This window comes from Mercurialis annua, linkage group LG1-X, assembly GCF_937616625.2.
Source record: "Mercurialis annua linkage group LG1-X, ddMerAnnu1.2, whole genome shotgun sequence".
In the NCBI taxonomy this organism is placed as follows: domain Eukaryota; kingdom Viridiplantae; phylum Streptophyta; class Magnoliopsida; order Malpighiales; family Euphorbiaceae; genus Mercurialis; species Mercurialis annua.
Window position 1 is genome coordinate 72,821,499 of NC_065570.1, and position 11,615 is coordinate 72,833,113.

General features: G+C 32.7%; 3 protein-coding genes across 3 annotated transcripts; all 3 read right to left on the bottom strand.

Moving 5' to 3' along the window:
- Positions 1–190: 190 nt before the first annotated feature.
- On the bottom strand, positions 191–895 carry LOC126686569 (plastocyanin). The gene has a single exon (XM_050380689.1). It carries the CDS (start codon positions 893–895, stop codon positions 389–391), a length of 507 nt encoding a protein of 168 aa, XP_050236646.1. The 3' UTR covers positions 191–388.
- A 3,735-nt stretch (positions 896–4,630) lies between these two features.
- On the bottom strand, positions 4,631–5,772 carry LOC126657714 (uncharacterized). Its single transcript, XM_050352498.2, has 4 exons — positions 5,594–5,772; positions 5,422–5,504; positions 5,080–5,334; positions 4,631–4,988 (listed from the first exon to the last, which is right to left on the bottom strand). Exons 1-4 carry the CDS (start codon positions 5,721–5,723, stop codon positions 4,800–4,802), a joined length of 657 nt encoding a protein of 218 aa, XP_050208455.1. The 5' UTR covers positions 5,724–5,772; the 3' UTR covers positions 4,631–4,799.
- An 842-nt stretch (positions 5,773–6,614) lies between these two features.
- On the bottom strand, positions 6,615–8,328 carry LOC126679507 (ornithine decarboxylase-like). The gene has a single exon (XM_050374554.2). It carries the CDS (start codon positions 8,004–8,006, stop codon positions 6,786–6,788), a length of 1,221 nt encoding a protein of 406 aa, XP_050230511.1. The 5' UTR covers positions 8,007–8,328; the 3' UTR covers positions 6,615–6,785.
- Positions 8,329–11,615: the final 3,287 nt, after the last annotated feature.

An 11,615-nucleotide genomic window follows, 5' to 3' on the forward strand; every position in this document is an offset into this window, starting at 1 on the left:
GAATGTAACCGAGTCGAGTCAACTCACGAGCTACTCGGGGTTAATTTGAAAATACTCAGACTCGACATTAGTCGAGCCAAGCTCGAGTTCAAACATCAAAATACTCGCTCGATAAGCTTGAACTTCTAAAATAAACGAATTCGAATCGAGTTTTGAGATTTAAATTTTAGAGTCGAGCTCGAACTCGGTATGACATCTAATCCTCAGATATATAAGCCATTGCTAGAAATACATTGTCAAATAAGGAAACATAAAGGAATTATACAAATTTGACACTGCATACATTTAATTATCTAACCATATCCAACTTCAAAGATTTATGAACTCTTCTACCTCAATGCTTAAAAAAAACAAGAGGAATATGATATGATACCAAACAAGTAGAGTTTTAGTTAACGGTCACTTTTCCGACCATGCCAGCTCCCTGGTGAGGGGAACAGTAGAAACTGTAAGTCCCTTTCTCAGTCAAGGTAACAGCATAAGTCTCTCCAGGGGCGTTGAGGAGATCAGCTTCGTCCATGGAGATTTTGCTTGCATCAACTCCACTCGGAATTTCATCCTCGTCGAAAACAATGTTGTGGGGGAAACCAGCATTGTTCTTGAACACAATCTTTTCTCCAGAAGCTATAGAGAAGTTGTTTGGAACAAAAGCCAATCCTCCGTCATCACTTCCGAGCAACACATCAAGAGCCATAGCGTTGCTTGCAAGCAAAGCACTTGCTGCGGTGGCTGCAACAGCGACACCAATTTCTTTCATTGAAGCCTTGATGCTCATCTTTGGGAACGGTGTGGCTGCGACCTTGGCGCTAGCATTTACCTTGGAAGAGGTTCCATTGGCGGCCTTTAGGCCGGTGAAAGATGGGATAGCAACAGCTGCAGAGGTTACGGTGGCCATTCTTCAAAGTTATTGTTTTCCTGTGTTCTCACTTGGTCGCCTTTTAGTTTTATTTAAAGTGTTGAGAGCAATCAAATGATGAATGAAGGGGAAGTCAGATTTTAACGAGTGATAGAGAGTGCCTATGGCTAAGATGTTTTTCCATTTTGTGTGGTTTAGATTTGGACATGAATATGATAATATGTGTTAGATAATGGATGGCAAGGTGAATGGGCAGAAAATGGTGTTATCTGCTGAGAATTGCTCTGATTGGCTAGCTTGGATGCTGTTTCATGACGTGGCTTGGATGTCCCTGAATTTTGAAAATGAGAAAGGTGGAGTAATCACCAAATAAATATCAATATAAATCATAAAGAGAAGAGGTGCCATCCAGACATTGTGGATAGATATACTAACAGACTTCACTTGAAATCCATATCATGATTCTGGCCTGATTCGAATTTGATAAAATCTTAATCCTCATTATATCAAATCATATGAGAGCAGAACTTATAAAATTCAACTTCAAACTGAACCTAAACCAAATTGAGATTGAAAGATAAACACCAACTCGTCTTGGTAAAACAAGAGTACATATCTTCCCTGAGAAATTCTTGTCTAAACCAATCAAATGCTATCAAGATGTGAAATGAGAGAAAAAAAAATTAAGTTTTTAACATTTACTTGGTTTGGTTTATGAATTTCTCAAAAACCGGGTCTAGATAAGAATCTTCCATCTTCCCAGAAATATCACCTTAATTTCGACGCACCTCTAAGTCGGAGACACTAGGTAAAATCCAATATCCTAGGATATTTTCATGGTACATGGTTTGTTACTCTTTACGTTCCAAAATAATAAGCAGTTTGAAACAAAATAATACTAGAGTTGATTAAATGAACCTTTTTATCTATTTTTTTTATAATTTTCTATTTATAAAAATAGCATATTAATGACCAGTCTCTTAATGGCGCATTTTATATCAGATATGATAAATTAGTCCAATTTATCTTATACTAAATAAAAAAATGATATTTATTCTACATTTAAATATGAAATAATTAATTTTATATATTTATTAGGAGTAAATACAATTTTTAATCTTAAAATTATTTACCAAGAATATAAAATGGTCTATCAATTTGAAACAGATAGAGTATTTAAAGACACGAAAAAATATGTTCTCCTAATTAAAGTAGGATATTTAGCTTAAATTATCATTGTTATGTGTTACCAAGGAAATTCCCATCTCGACTCGTTATTTATTCGATTTTTCTTGAATCACGGGTTAGTTCTCACTCAAGGATGATTGCAATGCTTTTCATTTGTTCTTGCCATTCTCTCACTTAGTTACCAATTTCCAAGTCAATGTGTTAAGAATACATGACATCTAACTCTCTGATCGGAGCCAGAGTCAAGGAGCTAAGCAAGGATTAAGTGCATTCATCCATTCTGAACTTGAATTGTCATTTGAAAAATGACAATCATGCCTATTGCCAAGAAAACCTACAAGAAGAAAAGAAACTAAAGCAATATAATAACAGTAGCATTCAACATCTCAATTCTTATTAAGGATGAGAAGGGTTGGCTCAGGTGGTAAATGCACCCCACCTATAGTTCTTAGGTTTGAGTTCCCATGAGATATTCAAATAAGAGAAAATAAAAGAATCATCAAAGGATTAGGTGCTAAAAGAAAAACCACCATGTTCCCTTTAAACAGTAAAAACAATGACGTGTAGGCCATTCTCCACCAAAAATGCTCTTAAAACCTGCAAATATGTGCTTCAGCTGGCATATCTTAGCCAGGTATTTTAGCCGTATCAAACTAGGGTAGGGGTGTAACCGAGTCGAGTCGACACACTGCCAAACTCGAGCTCGGCTTGACTCTAAAATCTGAAACTCGAAACACGACTCGAACACAATCGAATTTCATTTGAGGAGCTTGAGCTCGAACTCGATAGAATGATTGAGACTCGAACTCGACTCGATTATCTATATAAATAATTAAAAAAATAAATTTTAATTTAATAATAAAGGTGTTATTATAAAAAGTAAATATAAAGGGTAAAAAAGTGAGTTAACTAAAGCTCGATTAGGCTCGCACGCTCAAACTCGACTCGATAATTAACTCGAGTAGCTCGAACTCGACTCGATAATTAACTCGAGTAGCTCGAACTCAAACTTGAGCTCGACTCGATATGAGTCGAGTCAATTTCGAATATTTTTCGAGTGAATTCCGAGTAGCTCACGAGTTGGCTCAACTCGGTTACCCCCCAATATCAACTATGAACGAGGCTCTTCCTGCACTGAGACCCCATGTTGGCCAGAATGTCCTTGCTGGCAATAGCTAATAAGCCCAAATATATAGATGCTGAGCAGGCATCAGCACCACGGCTGTGCAGAGCGCAAACGGAAATACAAAACGAGCACAAAAGCAGCAAGGTGTAACAATTACGAAGAACTCTCTATTCTAGTTGACATCTTGAAAACAATACTTAAAATATTGGATGTTCTTCTTATGGGGATTGCAAAACAGTGATGGCCGACGGGAAAGAAATATAATTATCATGGAACTCGATATAAATAAACTACAGTACCAACATCATTAACAATTTCCAAATCATCAACAATTCAAAACCAACAAATCATGCATACTCAAAAGCCAAACAATGTTCTGCATCCCGAGGCACTACCTATAATTCCAAAGAACTTTCTCCTGAAGAATGGTTGCATCATGCATATATAAGAAATGAATTGAGAAAATTACCCAAAACGACTCTGAAAAAAGAAAAAGTGCAGTGAAAAAAAGAGAATTTTTAGCTCTATCCGGACTTAAAAAAAAAGCTATATTTGCAATATCAATCTAGTAAATGAGGTTGCAAGTGATAAAGATAATTGTGCATTTGTCTATTGCTTTTTCATTTACAAACCGATTGGGGCCAATTACATTTCTTTGTTCTTTAATTCAACTTCCATGCGACCAATTCACTTTTGAAGGTCATTACAAAGTACAGCCAATTACATTCACATCGAACACATACAACAAGACTGATTCCATCAAAATTTATAGGATTACTGATCAATCTCAAGCTATGAAGTAACTGACAGTAAGTATCATTTTTGCTATGCCAGCTATAACCTTCAATGATAAGTGTCTTAAGAATGGCTACAAAGTCACCACATCTGGACAGTACCAATAAGGAACAAGGTTCTCGCATAAGAGGAAATATGTAGGTTTGGCAAACACTTGGCCTATGTTTGGTTCATGGAATAGGTCCGGAATAGAATAGTTATTCCGTAAAGAATAGATATTCCTTGCTTTGCTATTCCATGATTTTGTGGAAAAAGTACTCCTCTCAAAAAGTAAAGAATAACTATTTCATTCCTTATGAAATTACTATTCCATTCCATGAACCACACATAGCCTTTAAGTCTAATAAAAGATGATCCTTACATTAACTAGACATTCCCTAATTCCTATCCTATATGTTCTTATGATTAAATTGTGAACAATAAAGTAAACTGACTTATTTTCTCAGCTAACCAAAACACAAGTTATAGAGCACATATCAAAGAAGGTTGCAACTATAAGAGAATGAAAGATATCGAGAAACACAAAATGATGTTAAAATAGCAGAAAGGGAATTATCAATTTGTACCTGGCGCAAAATACAGTTCTTTTGAAATTCACAAATATTCAACAGCATTATAGCTGAATGCTTAAATATTAAGTAAATAGTATTCAATGTTGAGGAAGATACGAAACATTGTTCAAGTTATGATGAATTTAGAGTTATAAAATACAGTAATGAAAGACGCTATATACATAATGTACGATACAGATATAGAATTCCCAAGTATAAGAATAGAATTTACATTATGAAAATCAAACATATCATACCAGATTACCAGGTTATCACCTCTTTATTATATTGGATACACATCATCTCTATCATCATTTTCATTTCCCTCATCGCCATCATCCATATCGAACAACTTGAATCCGACGTCCCATTTTGAATCTCTATAATTAAAGCTAGGGTTCACATAGCACTTCATTTCATGAAACAGGTTCAAATTATCGACTAGCTTATGAAACACATTGCATCCACAGCACTACAAAATCCAAAAACTTGAGTAAATCAAATCAAATCAAGAGCAATTAATAAACAGATTGATATATAAAATACAGAAAGAAAAAACTAACCTGAACAAAAACGGTGCCGTCCGTATAGGCATGTGGATTGATAGCGCGAGTAGTCCTTTGACCGCAAACGTTACAAGTAAAAGCCACGCGCATTCGCCTACGTGGCGATTTGGTGAAGAGAGACCATGGTAACGTAGATATGTTCTCCGTACTGGACCCGTCAGCGCCTGCGGGAACAGAGGGGCCTTCCATACCGGAGCCTGTAGTCCATCCTCTAACAGAGGCTGCGCTCAGAACAATTCCCATCGCATCGTCCTAAACACGCCAATATTATCCAGAAAAATAATTAAAATACGAAATTGATAATTGAAAAAAAAAACTGAAACGTTTTTTTTTAATTACCTTAGAGAGGGTGGGGTTGTTAAAGAAAGGAACGATGCTTGACTCGTTCGAGACAGATCGGTTATCAAACTCGTTTTCATTCTCTGTAATTATATAGGTAATTGTAAGATTCAACTCAAAAAATGATGCAAAAAAACAGAATGAAATTAGAGAAGGGGAATTAGAAACTTACTTTTGGAAGAAGAATGGATACGGAGGAATCTGACAGGTAGAGTATTATTTTTCTTCGGCGAAAAAAATGAAATCGAAGAAGATGATGAGGAAGAAGATACGATCGAAGCTGCTGAGCTCAGAGTTTCCATGGGGATTTTGTCAGCTACACAAAAAAGAACCGTAACTTGATTTTTCTTTCATATAATCTAACTTATTGTCTAATTATATCCATTAGACCGATTAGCTTCGATATTAGGCCCAGTAGTTATGGGCCCTTGAGCCCAAACGTAAAAATCGGCCTAGTTCAGCTTAATACAATTGAGCGATATTAATTTTTATTTATCTTACAATTTTAATTTTGCTTCCTCCAATAAAATTGTTTTATTTTTTATTTTTTTATTCTAGTTCTCATTTTATTTTCTTTTCATTCTTATTTTGTTTCTATCCTTTATTTTAAACCAAAAAGAATAATTTTAAAATTCGACCATTTATATTTTGCTACCAAACATTTTTTTTCTCTTTGAAGAGGATGTATTGCAATTTAAAATATACAAGACAAATTATTAATGTTAGTTTTATTTGAGGCCTGAACACTTTTGGATATTTTGTATTTTTCCTAATTTTGGCATTTAATTTTTTCACTTCTATTTGTCAATATTGAAAGTTTAATATTTTTAATTTTATAGACATTCAATCCCTTTGCATAAAAAGTGTCAACAATGCAAGTTTATATGAGAAAAAACTATTTTAGGGTCCGCCAATAAAAACAAAAATATAGGAACTTAATTTGAATAATGTTATAGTAAATATGAATAAATAGTTCATTTCAATCGCATTAACGACGCGTGAAGTACACGTACTTCGTTTCCATGATGAAGACACCTAATATTTAGAAAATTAAAAATGTATGTATGAATTCAATGTTGATAAATAAAAGTATCAGAATTCAATACTAAGGAATGGAGAAATAGATGGACTCAAACTTGCATTTTGCCTTTATTCAACAAGAAAATGAATTAGTGCAATTTTATACAACAAACTGGATGAATGCATATGGATTCCTTCTGCCTTTATAATTCAAAACTCTATAAGATTTGTTGTACATCATAACTTGCTCATCAAATTGTACAGATAAGAGTACAATTCAACCAATGGAACATAAATATTTCACCAATTCTAGATGATCCAATTAAAAAAATAAATACCCAAAATTATATTCTAGCACATGAACCAGAATGGACCAGGTAAGTCAAAATCGCTCCAGTGTTAAACCCATTAAAGTTTGACCCAGCAGCCACAGTATAAGCCCCCATTTTTGGAAATATAAGCCAGTCATTGATGTGCAATTCCGGTAATAGATGATCCGTCAAAACCGTATCGAGCGCATCACAAGTCGGGCCAAAAACGGTAGAGCTCCACATCCTCGACCCGTTGCAAGTAGGGTTTGAATGATTCGAAATACAAGCAAGAGGAGTACAGGTAACCGTTGCATGATCATATAAAATACAATTCATGGATCCATAAATACCGTCGTTAATCCAATACTCTCTTAATTCTCCCCTAACTCTCTTTCCAATAATATTTGTGGCTAATGTGAAGGCTGACTCTGCAAAGAACCGGCCCGGCTCAGAAATGATTTGCAAACCAGGTTCATTTGGGAAAAAAGCCTGGATCGCTGATTTGATTTCTACAGCTGCTTCCTCAAATTGCGAGCCAGCGGTGAAGCCGCCGCCAATGTTTAGCACGTTCATTTTCGGCATTCCGAATCGAGCGGCGGTTTCAAACACGCTTCTAGCCGACTCTATGGCGCCGTGATATGCGCGTGAATTGGTGGCGCCGCTTCCTATATGGAAGGAAACGCCGATAACTTTGAGCCTTGAAGATTGAGCGGCTTGTAGAAGAGGAACAATTTCTTCAGGAAGTGCGCCGTATTTAGGGCCCAGTGGACAACGGGCCCCACCATCTTCCGGAGCTTTGACCCGGATTAGTAAATCACAATTCGGGTGCCATTTTCGGATCTTGTCAAGTTCTTCTTCGGAGTCGAATGTCGTCAGATTGACACCAACTGTAGCAGCGTATTTGATATGTGACTCTGCTTTGCAAGGGTTTGCATAAACAATCCTGTCAGGCGAAACTCCGAGAGATAAAACGGACTCAATCTCCCCTCGGCTTGCGCAGTCGAAATTGGAGCCTAAAGTTGCCAAAGCGGCAAGCAGATCCGGGTCAGGGTTGCACTTGACGGCATAGAATGGACGGACCATGGGAAGGGTTCGGATCCAATTGTCCATAAGAGAAGCGACCACACCTAAATCAAGAACGTAAAAAGGTTCTTTATTTTCTTGTTTCTCCAAAATGACTGATTGCAAGAAACCAATAGAGCCATCTTTTGACAATGGAGAAACATTTTTGGCTGGTGCACCCAACACAGCCATGAAAAATTAAAATTAAGTGCAAATATTTGAAAAGAAATTAACAACAAAATACAGAAGAGTTTGAGTTATTGTAATTCTCTAGGGTATAAATAATGTGAATAATGAAAAGTTAGAGTAGGTGAATTATTATATTACCTTTTGGGGTCGAAAGAATCAGTACTTTTTTGAACAATTAATTAATTAGATAAAGAAAACAAAAACAGTTATAGTAATTGAATCTGATTTTGTAGCTAGTGCAGGTTGGTTTGATTAGTAGAGTTTTAAGTTGAATCCAAAATCTAGCGGTAGTAGTGGACCTAGGGGTGGGTGAGCAATACTTAGATGGGATGTTGTTGTGATTCTTAAGCGCGGGTCTGCGCGAGTTGCGCGTCAGGGCGAATAGAGAGGAAGCCATAGAAAGATCTGATTTTTTTTAGATACAAAATCTACCTTTTCCATTTTTTTTTTAGGAATCGGACTTACAACCTAACAGTTTGTTGTTCTATGACATTTGAGTTATTGCTCATTGGTACCTTTTCGATTTATAGTTTCATCAATAATTGTCAAATTTGAATCGGACCGGCTGATTTAATCGGAATAATCGACAACTGAATTAATTTTCGGTTCGATTACTATGATTATCATCTATGTAAAGAATTAATGAAATCCTTCAAATACCGGTTAATTGGATATGCTAATCATTAAACTTGATTCGGTTCACAATTAAAAATCAATAAAATTTACATGTTTCAAGAGTTGAAGACTACACCTCCATCAATAGACCGATGACATCCTTTTCTCTTTAATCTAGTAAACATTAATCATATACTCCACAATTTAAATGCAACAAAAATCACTAACTTTCGCATGTTTTTAGTATTTAACATAATTTTGTTAATTTTAATATATTTAACATGAATTTTTAATTTTTTTAATTATGACCATGAGACCGTTTTGGATGTAAAACGAAGCCATTTTTTTATGTAAAACAGCACCATTTGGGTGTAAATCGACATTATTTTTCAAAGGAAACGGAATTGTGGTCTTAATTGCAAATAAAAAAATGAAAGTTCATGTTAAATATGAAAAAATTATATTAAATAACAAAAACACGCGAAAGTTTGAGATTTTCAATGTATTTAAACCTACTTTTAACATCCCATAAAAATAAATAAAAGAAATTTTGCTATAAAGATTAAGAAATGAAACTTGAATTACTGTTTATTAACTTTTCTATCGTATTTTTAACTTAACTAGTTTCGCATTACGTGCTATGCACGTGGCTCGTAACGTAACTCGTCAATGTACATATTAGTAAATTTATTATAATTATATTAATTTTTTTTATTTATAATTAATATTAAATTAGTTAAGAATTTTTTTAAAAGTAAATATAATATATTCGGCTATTAAATTTTTTCCACACTAAATTTATTCTTTTTTTTGGTTTATAATAAACATAATTAAATAATTAATTTAATTTTATTAATAATATCTTTAATATCTTTAATTAACTTGGCCTTTATGCTTTAAACTGCATACACCGTTGATTTTGGTTTTCTCGTTGACATTGTTGATGTAAATGGTCATGATTCATGTTAGTAGAGACTTCATTGCCATTGTTCACATCTGGAGCATTTTTGTTGCTTAAGTAACGCCAACAAAATTATTTGATCTGGAGCTTCTTTTTTCTCCTGTGAATTAAATTTTAATGGAGACTATTTATTCAAGTTACATCTTTTAATGAAACCAAACTCTTTAATTGTGTTTATATTAGAATTAAATTTATAATTAAATTTTTAGTTTTTGTGTTAGAATTAACTTCTTAATCATTAAATTCTATTGAAATTAGACTTCGTAAATATTTTAATTATTTAAGGCTATTATCGTAAATATTTAATTTTATTACAATATCGATTAATTAAATAACCAATTAGTTAATGACTATAAAACCTTCATTTAGTAGTAAACTGAAAAGGATTATTCGGTAAATTTGCCTGTCCCCCCCCCATCCGTGCTTTTATATATAGTACTAGCGTTTCGCCACGTGTTACACACGTGAGCGACATTTATATGACCCGTTATATATTATAATAATAATTATATTATTTAATGAATTATTTAATTTTTATTTGTTATTCAAATTTTTAATAATATTTTTTTGCCACGTGCATGACCCGTTAAATACATATATTAAATATTAATTAAATTACTAAATATTAAATTTTATTTTCTCATATAACAATTATTGATAGATTTATAGTACATGAGTGGTATATGACAATATTTTATTTTTCATCATTATATTATATGAACCGTTATATTATTTAATAAATATATCACTATATATGCTATGCATGTGAATTGTATTTATATGACCCGTTATTTTTTATAATAGTTTTTCAATTAGTTTATATTTAGTAAATTAGTTTATATTTATTTACTAAATTCATTTATTTATTATGTCTAAATTCAATTTTTTTAACTCTTTTACTTATTTTTAATTTATTAAGATGAATTCTTTAATGAATTTGTTTTCCGCCACTGCTTAGTATTAGCATTAGAATTGTATGCAATTAAACTTCTTTTTCTTTTAATGATATGTCAATACAATTTACACATTATTTAAGTAAGTAAATATTATTGAAGATTGTTACAGTAGAATTGGACTCCTACTTAATGTAATGGTTCTCTACTTAACATCGTTGTATTTCATTGAAATAACACTACTAATTTGATTAGTTTTATTCATATGTGTGCTACTCACGCGGGTAATAATTATATGACCCGTTGTTTAATTATTAAATATAATATTTCAATAATTATTCTATATATCGACCATTTTTTTTACTAAATTATAGAATTTGCTTTTTAAAAAAATAATATTTACTTTACTCCTAAATGAAAAATTCACCATTTTTTTTAAGAAATGCATATTGTTACTTTATTGTTCTTTTTCGCCATAACTCCCTATTTGATTTAAAGTAGTTTTATGTAGTCTTTGCAGTGGTTGTATAGAAAGTAATGAGAAATATCAAGAGAAGAAAAGCTAAGATATAATCGAATATTAAAATTCAACATAAAAAGTATAGTATAGCTGTGGTCCTGTGGCAAGTCTAATTAAAATACCCATGGTAATTTGTATGATATCCAGATATCTTTATATATTTTTTATGTTCGGATGTTGGTGCGTAACATCATTGTCAGATTTTGACAATTACATTAACACCACAACCATATGATATAATATAATAGTTTTTACTTATTATTAGTTGTGACAAACTAACAATTAGACAATGTGTTTGTTTATACGCATAAAATAATATCCTAGTAAAAGTCTAATTAAAATTGTTCAATCTTATTATTAGAGTTATGTTTGTATTTGATTTCTTTATTAGCATTAGTTTTACAATAACTCTTAGTCCTTATTTAAATCAAACACTCATTTAATTATTATTTTTAGAATTAGGCTTATATTTAACTTCGTAATTTCTTAATTATTAAAAACTAATATCGTAATTTTGCCTGTCCCCCCCCCTTCCCACATATAAGATAGTTATAGATAGATAGATAGATAGATAGATAGATAGATATAGATTAATGTTTTAATTGATAAAAGAGATTAACTAA